The 12,258-nt window shown below is 52.0% G+C and overlaps 4 protein-coding genes across 4 annotated transcripts; all 4 read left to right on the top strand.

Moving 5' to 3' along the window:
• Positions 1-1,919: 1,919 nt before the first annotated feature.
• Positions 1,920-4,780, top strand: VTN77DRAFT_2690 (uncharacterized protein; the record flags this gene model as incomplete). The annotated part of the gene is made up of 3 exons (XM_069418557.1): positions 1,920-2,003; positions 2,060-2,498; positions 2,592-4,780. 3 exons carry the CDS (start codon positions 1,920-1,922, stop codon positions 4,778-4,780), a joined length of 2,712 nt encoding a protein of 903 aa, XP_069282171.1.
• Positions 4,781-5,713: 933 nt separating this feature from the next.
• Positions 5,714-6,964, top strand: VTN77DRAFT_2689 (uncharacterized protein; the record flags this gene model as incomplete). The annotated part of the gene is made up of 1 exon (XM_069418555.1): positions 5,714-6,964. The coding sequence occupies one exon, from the start codon at positions 5,714-5,716 to the stop codon at positions 6,962-6,964; it is 1,251 nt and encodes a 416-aa protein (XP_069282170.1).
• A 1,000-nt stretch (positions 6,965-7,964) lies between these two features.
• Positions 7,965-8,838, top strand: VTN77DRAFT_2688 (uncharacterized protein; the record flags this gene model as incomplete). The annotated part of the gene is made up of 2 exons (XM_069418554.1): positions 7,965-8,600; positions 8,668-8,838. 2 exons carry the CDS (start codon positions 7,965-7,967, stop codon positions 8,836-8,838), a joined length of 807 nt encoding a protein of 268 aa, XP_069282169.1.
• A 700-nt stretch (positions 8,839-9,538) lies between these two features.
• VTN77DRAFT_2687 (uncharacterized protein) lies at positions 9,539-10,779 on the top strand (the record flags this gene model as incomplete). Its single annotated transcript, XM_069418553.1, has 2 exons — positions 9,539-9,602; positions 9,689-10,779. 2 exons carry the CDS (start codon positions 9,539-9,541, stop codon positions 10,777-10,779), a joined length of 1,155 nt encoding a protein of 384 aa, XP_069282168.1.
• Positions 10,780-12,258: the final 1,479 nt, after the last annotated feature.

Below are 12,258 nucleotides of genomic sequence, written 5' to 3'. Positions count from 1 at the left end.
TTTTTATGGTGAGGGAAAAATAACAATAATATATATATATATATTTTTAGAAAAGGCCCCCCGAAAAAGAAAAAGGAAACAGAAAATTGTGTAGAAGAATCTGTCGCTGTCTGGGTTGGGTTCTGAGTACCTAATCAACTATTTAACTACTCCTCAATTAGGTAATGAAAGATCAGTATTCCGTACTAGCCAGGCATCTTCCAGGGTTGGCGCCTAATTCGAAGTTAATCTGTCTGAGTAATATACTGTATGGAGTACTGATTTATCGCTCCGCAAAACTCACCAACAGCCTGGGACCATGGTCTGCATCCAGACCCACAGTCTCTAGTCCTCCAGTGCATCCTTGGTTTCGGTGTGAAAGAGCGTCCAGCCCAACAGCCGGAGTGTTCCCAACTTGGAGACTACGCCGTTGGCGGGTTGAAACTAGTGCATGTAACATGCCAGTTAAGCGAGAAGGGACTGAGCTTTGGATTTGGTGCAGGGTTGATTGAAAATCTTCAGACTCAATGTCGAGTGGATGGTGGACAGTTCATCAGCTATCGATAAGGTGAGGAGACGTGCGGAGGATTGCAGGAAACGGGAAAGAGCGACAGGGCCGACGACAGGAACAGGCAGGTGCGAGGGACGATCGCACAGAGCCGCTTTCCCAATCCGAAGTTCCGGCCGGCCCTATGAGATAACTTGGAAGTGCAATTGAGGCTCTACGACAATGTTGACTTCACTCGTCTCTCGTAATTTCCCACGAGTCACCAACACTTGCAGCATGCAGTCCCACGCCTCCATTGGTTAAGATCGTTCTTGACTCTTGCCATATCGGGCAATTCCTGTGCCTGGCATACCCCGACGCGCCTTGGCGCGCCCCTCCTCGCCTCTTTCCTCTAAGAGTATCACTCGGTCCTGACCCCTCTTCATCTCATGGAACGCTTTGCGTAGTCGCAACTTGTGGTAATCGTACCAACAGCGTGTGGACTTTTTGCTTCTTTCTTTCTTTTTTTTTACAGCCATGTGGCTTAAGGTTTTCGTGTATTAGGTCGTCGTGGGCAAATCAGGACATAACATGATCCCTGTCTGCCTAGGTACTACTGGTGTGCCATTCTGTATCGAGCGTGCAAGCATGGTAGCGTCAAGCCTTCGCTGCCAGCAGCAAATGGAGATGCGACGGATAGACCATGGCGTTCTGGTCCAAAGGTCTTCCATCAGTAGTATTGGCTTTTCTCCCATTCCTGTTCCTATCACAGTGGAGGGAATTAGTTAGTGCAGGATCCTGCTTGCCCGAGATGCACCAACGTGGCTGCTCTCAGTCTTCTATTCATTCTCTCTCTTGGCATGCATATTTGCTGCTCCAATGCAGCTCCGTAATGGGTTCTTTGCTAACACTCGGATACAGAGTAACTTTGCTGGTTTCCCTTAGCATGTGTGACTGTTGCGCGTGGCTGACTTCAACAGTGATGGGAATGATTCCTGCTCCACAACTCGGGGATCCAGTCTCATTTCCCTCGAAAGTTGCCTACAGGTCTAACTTGGGAATCGATTGGGTTTTACTCAGATGTCCAGAGGCTTTTTCCGTCCAAAATGTTCTCTATGGTGGAATCTTGGCTGTGTCATAAACCCTACCAATGGACTAGTCACCATCGGAGTACGGCATGACGCCCCTTTCGGCTCAGCCGTCACTATCATCTTTCTTCTACCTCGTCTCTCCCTCCTCTTTTCTCCGTGTCGTACTCTCGTTTTCTATCTTCGAGGTATCCTCTCATTCAGCGACCTCCAAGGCGAACTGCCTCAGCAGACATTTGTCTGCGTCCTTTCTTTGACAGCTGTCACAACATCGTCTGGCGTTGCCAGACCTTCCCTCTTTCAACCTTACAGTTATCCTCGTTCATTTCTAATCGGTGGTCATTCATTTCGCTCCTTTGTTCAAAATGGTCGCGCTCCCCGTGACATCTCTTCTCACAGCCACGGCTGCCTTCAATGCCCAGTCCTTGACAAATGTTGCGGTGTACTATGTACGGCTAATCCTTTGCGATGCTTGATGGAGTAGATGTGCTAATATCTTGATCAGGGCCAAGGTAACGCTCAGCAACGCCTGAGCCACTTCTGTCAGGAGACATCGCTGGATATCATCAATCTCGCGTTCATCAATGTCTTCCCTGACCAAGGTCCTGGAGGCTATCCCGGATCTAACTTTGGGAACCAATGCAATGGCAGCACATACGTGATCAACGGTGTGACGACTGACCTGCTCTCGGGCTGCCAGCAGATCGCCGAGGATATCCCTATCTGCCAGAAGGCTGGAAAGAAGGTCTTGCTCTCCCTTGGCGGCGCAAGCCCCGCGAATCAGCAGATCCTCAGCGATAAGTCCGCTGAATGGTTTGCTGACTTCCTCTGGAGCGCGTTCGGTCCGGTGAATGATAGCTGGATCCAGGCTGGCAATCCCCGTCCGTTTGGGGATGCGGTCGTGGATGGATTCGACTTTGATGTGGAACACAACGGAGGTTTCGGTATGGACCCATCGATATCGCGCTCTCGTTGCGATCTGGACTTTTGGCTTTTGTTGTGAGCAGCTCTTTGATGGGGTGCTGACCGTCTCCTAGGCTATGCTACGATGATCCAACGGCTGCGTTCGCACTTTGAGCAAGTCCAAAACCGCCAGTTCTATATTTCGGGTGCGCCTCAGTGCCAGATTCCAGACGCACAGCTCAGTGACGCCATCAGAAATGCTGTCTTTGATTACATATGGGTCCAGTTTTACAACACCCCAAACTGCGCTGCGATTAATTATGCGCAGGGCACGTCGGGATTCAACTTTGATGATTGGGTCACTGTCGTCAAGAACAGTTCCAATCCGAACGCTCGACTCTTTGTTGGTCTGCCTGCGAGTGAGACTGCTGCCAACCCCGGGTTCTATCTCAGCCCTGACCAGGTCAGACCCTTGGTCAGCCACTACATGACGCTCTATCCGGAAACCTTTGGAGGGATCATGCTCTGGGAAGCAACGGCATCCGACGAGAACCAGATCGGCAATGGCAGCTATGCAGACAGCATGAAGAGCATCTTGAATGACTGTGTGACTCCTCTGCTGCCGACCCCAACTCCTTCCCCAGGCTCATCCAGCACATCCACGCCAACTCCCACTTCTACACCGTCCAGCGCTTCCAGCTCGACGTCGTCTGTCTCCCCTAACCGATCACCCAGCTCCAGACCGGTTGGAATCCCTACGCCATCCTCGACACCTTCGACCCCATCTTCAAGGCCTTCCTCTACGCCGGCTGCCGGATCTTCTTCTTCGGGTGTCGCTACCTCTTCCAGACCTTCTTCAACCCCAGTTGCTAGCCCCTCCTCCACTCCAGGAACCAGGCCATCTTCCACGCCAGGTGCTAGCTCTTCATCCGCTGCTAGTGTCAGAACTTCGTCGAGTTCAGGTTCAAGACCCTCTTCCACCCCGGGTGTGAATACTTCGTCAACTCCGGGAACCAGGCCATCTTCTACGCCAGGTGTCAGTCCTTCTTCGACTCCAGGTTCAAAACAATCTTCCACCCCGGCTGCCAGTCCTTCTTCGACGCCAAGTTCTAAGTCTTCAACACCTGCTGCCAGCCCATCGTCTACCCCAGGTGTTAGTCCCTCCTCTAGCTCGTCTTCGAGATCTTCTTCAACCCCCATTGCCAGTCCCTCTTCCACTCCTTCTGTTGCGTCTTCTACGCCTTCTTCCACCCCAGGTGGTAGATCTTCCTCGACGCCAGGCTCCAGGCCTTCATCTACCCCAGGAGCCAATTCGTCTTCCATTCTACCTTCTGGACCTTCTTCTGTTCCTTCTTCCAGGCCCTCTTCAACCCCTGGACGCGGCTCTTCATCCAGCTCCAGCCCAGTTGCGTCGAGTTCCAAGTTGCCTTCCTCTAGTGTGAGCGTTTCAGTTCCGTCACCGTCATCACCGGCTGCGAACGTCTCGCTCAGCCAGAGTTCTACTCCCAAGTTGACTCCGACGATCAGTCTCACCAACACTGCTCCTGGCTCTGGCTCGACTGTCACTGGCTCTGCTTCCAGCTCTCTTGCTACTGGTATCGTCACGTCCGGCGTGTCTGCTCCAACAACAGTTACAATTGCCACTGAGACGAGCTCTACTCCTGAGACTGTCACCACTGTTATCATCACTTCATACGTCGACATATGCCCTACAGGCTTCACCACAATTACGACGACATACACGACGACATACTGCCCCGGTACAGTCTCTGCAACAACTACCCAGACTATTCCCACCAGTGGTCCAGTGACGCAAGCTCATCCTGCACCACCAGCGGGCTGGACCACGATTGTCACTGTGTGTGACCACTGTGGACCAACCGCGACGACTGTGACGCTTACGCTGCCTATCACTGCCACTGCCACTGCAACGGGAACGACTCCGGCCAAGCCATCCCAGGGCTCTAGCAGTTCTGGAAACTCTGAGGGCTCCGGTTCCAACGGCACCTCTCCTCAAGGGTCTAAGTCATCTGGTGGTTCTTATGGAGGCGCTACCCAGACTTTTACCTCGACTGAGGTGACTGTTGTGACTGCCGTGCTCGTTCCTGTCAGCTCTGGAGTTGCTCGCCCGACAGAAACTGGAGCCCTTCGCCCATCGACTTTCGGCGTCAAGCCTTCGGCAGAGACGTCGCGCGTGCCTGTTGCACCCAGCAGCACGCAGGCCGGGGCTGCGCCCGTTTTCACGGGAGCTGCCAGTCGGGCGAACTTGACTCCATTCTTTGCCGTGGTCCTTTTCTTCGCCTCGGTTGTCGCTCTCTTCTAGATGATCATCGAGAAGGGTAGATTCTCCTGAAGCAAGCACGACATGTGAGGTGCTACCATCTGACAACGTTATTAGTTTGATATTTTTGACGATTATATATTTTCTTCTCATGTACTGTACATATGGTACATCCAGGGTTTATCTAGCATAAAGAAGACAAGGCACGGTCAACTGCTGATCTTGCTTCGATACGTCCTGATTCTATGTATGTACATACTTTAATTTCTGTGATTAATTCGAACTTGTGGTGGCATTGCAGGATATGAGAGTGACTTTTTATTAATCATGATTTCTATGTCACGTTATGCCATTTATCATGTCCTTCTCCGGAGAAAGAAACTACATTCTTCCCCCGGATTTCCTAAAGCGAAAAAAAAAAACGGAAGAAAGAAAGAAACGAAACAAAAAGAAAAAAAAAAGAAAAAGAAAAAGGGGGGGGGGAATGAGTTTTATAGTGTCTTAGACCAGGTTGTAAGCAATTAACTCAATTGAATTCGCTGAATTTTTTCAGTCCTTATATTATTGATTAATATGAGGTTTCTTCGACTAGAAAAGTACTGTTGAAAAGGTGATTTTGTTTCCAAAAAGATTGTATCCGATCTGCTCCTCTCACGCCATCCCGTCCCGGTCTGTCATCATCCCACACAGCACTGACACCATCATCAGACATGAGAACATGGATATGCTTCAACTAATAGCAAGACATCCTGATTCGTGCCCGCTTCGATTCTCTGGCGCCCCTCGTTCGGAACAAGGACCGATGGCCGAGATGGATCGAATCGACGTTGCTGGTCAGTCTTGTCAGGAATGTATTATTTATTAGGGACTATGGGAAATTATACTCCCAAATCTACCAGAGCCTATCTCTTGAGGCAGTGATAGGGATTCTGCCGGTGAAATACGGTACATACACACGTCAGGACAGCAGCAAACATGACCGAAGTCGCCACTCAGCCGGGTCTTCCTGCGCAAGCGGGCTCTTCCTCCCTCAAGACATATGTTCATGTTCCAGAGACGAAATACGATCGTGAGTCAAGCCTTGCTTCCTTGCGAGCTACGTCTGTACTAACGTCAATTGATCTACTAGTCGACTGGGCCGATCTCGTCACCCTCGATCTCTCCCTATATGACGTTCCCGGAGGCAAACAGAAATTGGCCGAACAGCTGAGGGATGCAGTGCAAAACATAGGTATGCAATATATATATACAGTACAGTTAAGTGTATATGGGGAATACCAGTTCATGAAATCCGTTCTGACAGGATTCTTCTACATTGTCAATTTCGGACTCAGCCATGAAGAGATCGACCGGCAGTTTGCCATTGGCAAGGAGCTCTTCGAACTGCCCGTGGAAGAGCGTCTCAAACACCGCGCCGACCTCGAGGCCGGAAACTACAACGGCTACCGTCCGATCGGCGCCATCGAACTCTTCCCAGGCCTCCGGGACAACGTGGAGCTGTACAACGTCTTCAAATTCATCCCGAAATACCAGCGCTCACACCCGGACGTCATCAAGCGGCACTACGCCGAGATCGAGCGATTCCACCGCTTCGTCCACGAGAACATCGTCTACAAGCTGTTCCGGATCATCGCCACCCTCCTCGAGCTGCCGGAGGATTATCTCGTCAATGGCCACCGCTACGAGGGCAGCAGCGACTGCCACCTGCGGTACATGATCTATCGCGCCCGCAGCCCCGAGGAGAACGAGCGATACCAAAACATCTACACCCGGGGGCACACGGATTTTGGCAGTCTGACGCTGCTGTTCCGGCAGCCCGTGGCGGCGCTGCAGATCAAGACGCCGGACGGCAGTTGGAAGTACGTGAAGCCCCTGCCGAACAGCATCACAGTGAACATCGCCGATGCGCTGCAATTCTGGACCAACGGGTTCCTGAAGAGCAGCATCCACCGGGTCGTCGCACCGCCGGCAGATCAGGTGCACATCGACCGTCTGGGAGTCCTCTACTTCGTTCGACCGGAAGACGGGCTGGATCTGAAGACGGTCGACAGCCCGCTCCTCCGACGGCTGGGACTGAAGAAGGATGATGATGACGGCGAGGGCAGTGGCATCAAGGCGGGCGATTGGGTCCGCAAGAGAGTCCAGAAGAACTGGGACAAGCCTCCTGCTGTCCAGACGGAGAATTTCTCCCTCGGCAGTGTGAAGACGAGGATCTTTCACGAGTAGGTTGCAAGTGAGGCGAGGCGTCCTTCATCCCAAGCCACAGTCAGTCCTACCTCTGCTTGAGGACATAACACCATGATTCAGTTCTGTACAGGGCCAGATAGGGTACATTTAGACGAGATAATGATGACCCATTTTCACATTATTAATAAAGAAACCTCGGTTGTTATCTCATCTGCAAGTACAGTACATGCAACCTTGCATCTCCAATCTCCATTTCAACGGCTTTAGTGATCGCTCCAAGTAATATTAAATTAATAAAGCACTGTCAGAGGGACGCAAGTTGCAGATTAACCAAGAAGCTTGAGTGTCATGGCACTTCTTTTAGCCGAGTTTGCAACATGCACGTAATTAATAATAATTCCCATTAATTGTGACGCACTGATGGGGCCCTAATCCGTCCAAGCGCGGCTGCGTGGGCAGTGCGGGTCGACCCGGTGACCCGAAGCCCCGCCATCATCACCAGACACGAGGATGGAACGACGAACGCATGACATGAAATTCACGCAAAACACACGGTATGCCTTGTATATTAGATGACTGGCAGGGCTGATATTTTTGAAAGCTTTTCTGCTTTGTGTGTCACCCGGATTCTTCGCACTATTTGATTTCGGTCTCTGAAATGACACCATGTACGGAGTACTCCGTATTGCGCGACTTTCTCGAACCACTCGGCACTCCCTAACGCCCTCCGCCAGTCACTAGTAGGTCTGAGACTGCCTGCAGCCGCCGGGGCCGCTGATAGGACCACTGCCCCAGTGGCAGTGCCTGTGGCAGTAACCATACGGAGCACGGAGTACGGAGTATCCGTCAGTAAGTAGGTCAGCCCCAAAAAGGAGAAAGATAGCCATGGCGGGGTCGTTGCAGCTCATAATCAAACAGTGAATTCAAATAGCCCGCCAGGCACTCTCGCCTGCCTTTATCTTCGAGCTCTTCCACCGTCTCCCTCCCTAATCACCTTCCAACCCGTTTTTCTCATCATCAACCCGTCTCTTTTATCATCATGGAATTCGTGGAGGAAGTCGTGGAGAAGTTTACTGGCGGTGGTCGCCGCGAGGAGGAGGTGGTAGAAGAACGCCGCTACTACAATGATGGCCCCCCGCCGCCTCCTGGCCCGCCGCTGCCTGCGCCCTGGGTCGCCCGCTGGTCGGACGTCGAGGGACGCTGGTACTACATCAACGAGGCGACCGGGGAGAGAACCTGGGAACGACCGGTGTACGGTGGCCCAAGATACGATGACGGATACGGATATCGAGAGCGGGAGGAGATCGTCGAGCGTGACCGATACGGAGGATATCGAGAGGAGGAGGTCATCGAGCGTGACAGATACGGAGGCGGATACGGTGGTGGATACCAGCGGGAGGAGATCATCGAGCGTGACAGATACGGAGGCGGATACCAGCAGGAGGAGATTGTCGAGCGTGACAGATACGGCGGTGGATACCAGCGGGAGGAGGTCGTCGAGCGCGACGACTACTACGAGGAGCCGCGCAAGAAGAAGGATCACAAACTGCTGTACGGCGCCGCGGGACTGGCTGCCGGTGTTGTCGGTGGTGCTATCCTAGCGTCCGAGGGAGAGAAAATCAAGGAGAAAGTCGAGGACTTCCCCGAAGACACCGCCGAATGGATCGGTGAAAAGGTATGAACAGTCACTACATAATTTTTGGTACCCCTTCCACATATCTAACTGCATCTCATCTATCCAGGTCGGCCGGGCGGAATACGACATCGACCGCGTCAAGGACGACGTGGAGAACTTTCCCGAAAACGCCGCCGAATGGGTGGGCGAGAAGGTCGGAGAGGTCGAGGGGTTCGGTGACCGTGTCGAGGATGCCTATGATGAGGGTGTCTACGAAGGGAGAGGTGATGAGTGGTAAACCTTTCCTACCTCACACACCACTGGCTTGTTCTTTGCCCACACTCAGTTTCGACTGGCTTGTGATTTTTCTCTGCGTGGACATATTTGTGTGATGTGATTATCGGATTGAGTTTGCTCGTTTCTATCTGACGAGTCATAGTCTGCGGAGAATAGAATGATCTTCCCCAACCCCAAGCTTTATTCTTGGAGACATATCGATATATTTCCGATGTAATCAACCCTACTATCTAGTTACAGGATCAATCTAGGTAGAGTACAATAAGTACGTCAAGAGGTAGAGTGCCTCATCTTGGGATCTTCCTCTGCAGTGTTTATATTCTTTCCCCGCATTTACTCTTCCCTCGCTGTTCCTTGGTCTGCCTCGGCCCGCGCCGCGGAAGAGCAATGACAACTCTAATCAATTACCTAGGCTTAAGCTCATAACATTATTATTTATTATTATCTTTCTTCTTTTTTTCTTGCAACAATGTGATCAAGCCTGGCATGAATATACACATTCCTCATGGTCCGATTCCAAGCACAATGGCTCTTTTGCTTTCCTAGTTCTTATCGCGTCGTCGGCAGATCCAACCACCCTCTAATAAGCCGACATTTTCGGGAAGGACCAAGACTGACGGAACGCCGTGAATCTACACCGTTAGGAAGAAGAAATAAAATTCAGACCTGAAACGAAGTCGATTTCGCAAGAACACTGCTGCATGGCTACAGCTACCTATCCCCTCTCGGGGGTCCGTGTCGTCGAGCTGGCTGGGTTGGCGCCAGGTTTGTCGTTCTTCCTGTCGAATCGATTTTTCTGTAGCACCAATCATGTGTTTGCACCAGCTAAAACCTCTGAATAAATTCTACAGGACCGTTCGCTGGCCTTCTCCTCGCTGATTATGGCGCCTCCGTCCTCCGCGTCGACCGGCCGCAGGGCCAACCCGCCCCTGTCGCACCCGACGCCCTCACGCGGCACAAAACCTCCATCTGTCTGGACCTGAAGAGACCGGCATCGCGAGCGGTGCTGCTCTCGCTACTCGCCAAGGCGGACGTGCTCATTGACCCCTTCCGTCCCGGCGTGCTAGAGCGGTTGGGCCTCTCGCCGACCAACGTGCTGCTGAAGCAGAACCCGCGGCTCATCGTCGCCCGCATGACGGGGTTCCGTCGCGACGGGAAATACAAGGACATGGCTGGCCATGACATCAACTACATCGCCGTCTCCGGGGTGTTGTCCATGCTGGGCCGCGCCGGCGACGCCCCCTACCCGCCAGCCAACATCCTCGGAGACTTCGCTGGCGGCGGAGCCATGTGCTTCCTGGGCATCCTGCTGGCGCTGATTACGCGCCAGCGCACCGGTCGCGGACAGGTCGTCGAGGCCAACATGGTCGACGGGTCCGCGTACCTGGCCACGATGCCCCGGCTGGCGCTGCACACTCCGCTCTGGGGAGATCCTCGCGGGAAGAATCTGCTCGATGGGGGGTGTCCGTACTATTCGACATACGAGACAAAAGACGCAGGGAAATATTTTGCAGTGGGGGCGCTGGAGCCGCAGTTCTACGCGGCCCTGCTTAAAGGTCTAGGCTTGAAGATGGAGGATCTCCCGGCACGAGACGACAAGGCCAACTGGCCCGTCATACGGGAGATATTCGCCAGAAAGTTCAAGGAGAAGACGCGAGCGGAATGGGAGGCCATCTTCGACGGAACCGATGCCTGTGCCACCCCGGTCCTGGAGCAGGCCGAGCTGGAAGCGAGCTGGTATGAGCAGAGACTCCCCGTGGGCTTGAGCGATACGCCAGGGAAGTCCTTTGCGCAGGATGACGGCGGGTGGATAGGCGGTGGCCTGGTCCCTGGCGACGGGGGGGAAGAGACCCTTCGGAGCTGGCTCGGATGGGAGAGGGGGAGGGAATATGAGGAGCAGAACGGGGCGTTAATCAAAGTCAAGACTGGTGCGAAATTATGATCATGATTTTTTTTTACATTTCCTTTTTTACGCGTCTGATGTCAATTAGATAGATTCCTTCATTGTATTCAAGATCAGCAAGCATATTATTAATAGTGTCTGTCATCCAGTGTCATTGCATCTTTCTTGAGCAGGTTTCTATGGCGTTTTACGGACAGGTTGAGAAGTTCTCCTGGACTACTTACTGCATACAGATTTCCTTTCCATTCAGAATGATGATATCATAGTTGAATCCGAGGAGGGGTTGCTTTGATCTTTGACAGTGGTGACCAGGTCAAGGAGGGTAGTCAATTCAATGGTAAGGAGCTCAGCTTGGCTTCATCCATATATCCATATGGACTACTAGTCCCCAGCACCGCGTCGAGGTGTGAGCTCATCGCTGGGGAAGAATGATGATATCATACCTACAGGATAGGATAGAGGCATGGAAGCCACTCTCAGCCCTATGCACCTGTTCTCTGCACGATTCTCCTATCATTGGCGGGCAGACTCTGCATCGCCTGACACGGTGACATGAGCATGGACGCCCAGGCCAGAGCTGCGCCACAGGCAGGATGTAACGTCCACGGCATGCAACCTTGGGTCTTCCCAATTGCAGCAGCAGCAATTAATACCTGGTAGTATCTGTCGTTACCACTATGATTATTATCTATTTTATGACTTCTCTCATCACCCAGCCCAAATGATACGCAGTGCGACATGTAACAGCATTCGCTGCAGTCCGCATGTCTGTCCTCTGTACAGCCACCGTATTATATTGCATTGTGGCTTGTACGAGTGGAGTGGTCTGAGTGGAGTGCAGATCCTCATCACTAAAAATACTCCGTACTCGTTAATTAAATTAATAATAATTACCTACGGAGCATCGCGGCATATTATTATGAAATGCAAAGCCCCTATGACAATCATCAATTTCAATGGAGTAATAACTAACTAAACTATTGGAAAAAGGAAAAAAAAATGATCGAAAAGCCTCCATGGGATTCTACTCGGGACGTTTAATAATAATCCTCCGGTCGGACCGCTGGGCGGGGTGGACCGTGGAGCACAGACGTCAGAGAAAAGTCATTGACATTGACCTTGACCTTGCAAGGCCTGGCTGCAGAGTGCCACGGATCGGAAGGGATCCTGAGGTGTCGATGCTCGCTTGCACATGCTGGTACTGGCACCGGTTGGTACTGTTGGTACAGTATGTACAGTAGTACTCGTTTGTCAGCTGCTGTATTGATACATGTAATTTTCGCGGTACAGTGTATGTACTGTACAGTACCTACAGAAGGATTTGGGCTTCCCCCTCTATGGTAATTATTAAAATTCCCAGCTCGACGAAAACCATTCTTGTAGAGATCTTCGAGCACGAGCGAAAACTATACTTTAGGTACGGAGTACACTGTACGGAGTACTCGAGTCGACAAACCTTGCTTCCGAGTCCCCACGTTCCAACGTTTCAACGGTTTGATGGTTGACGCCTTGGTTATA

The sequence above is a fragment of the Rasamsonia byssochlamydoides genome (assembly GCF_041956645.1).
Source record: "Rasamsonia byssochlamydoides strain NRRL 3658 unplaced genomic scaffold VTN77scaffold_2, whole genome shotgun sequence".
Taxonomy (NCBI): Eukaryota; Fungi; Ascomycota; class Eurotiomycetes; order Eurotiales; family Trichocomaceae; genus Rasamsonia; species Rasamsonia byssochlamydoides.
This window is presented reverse-complemented; position numbering and strand designations above follow the sequence as displayed.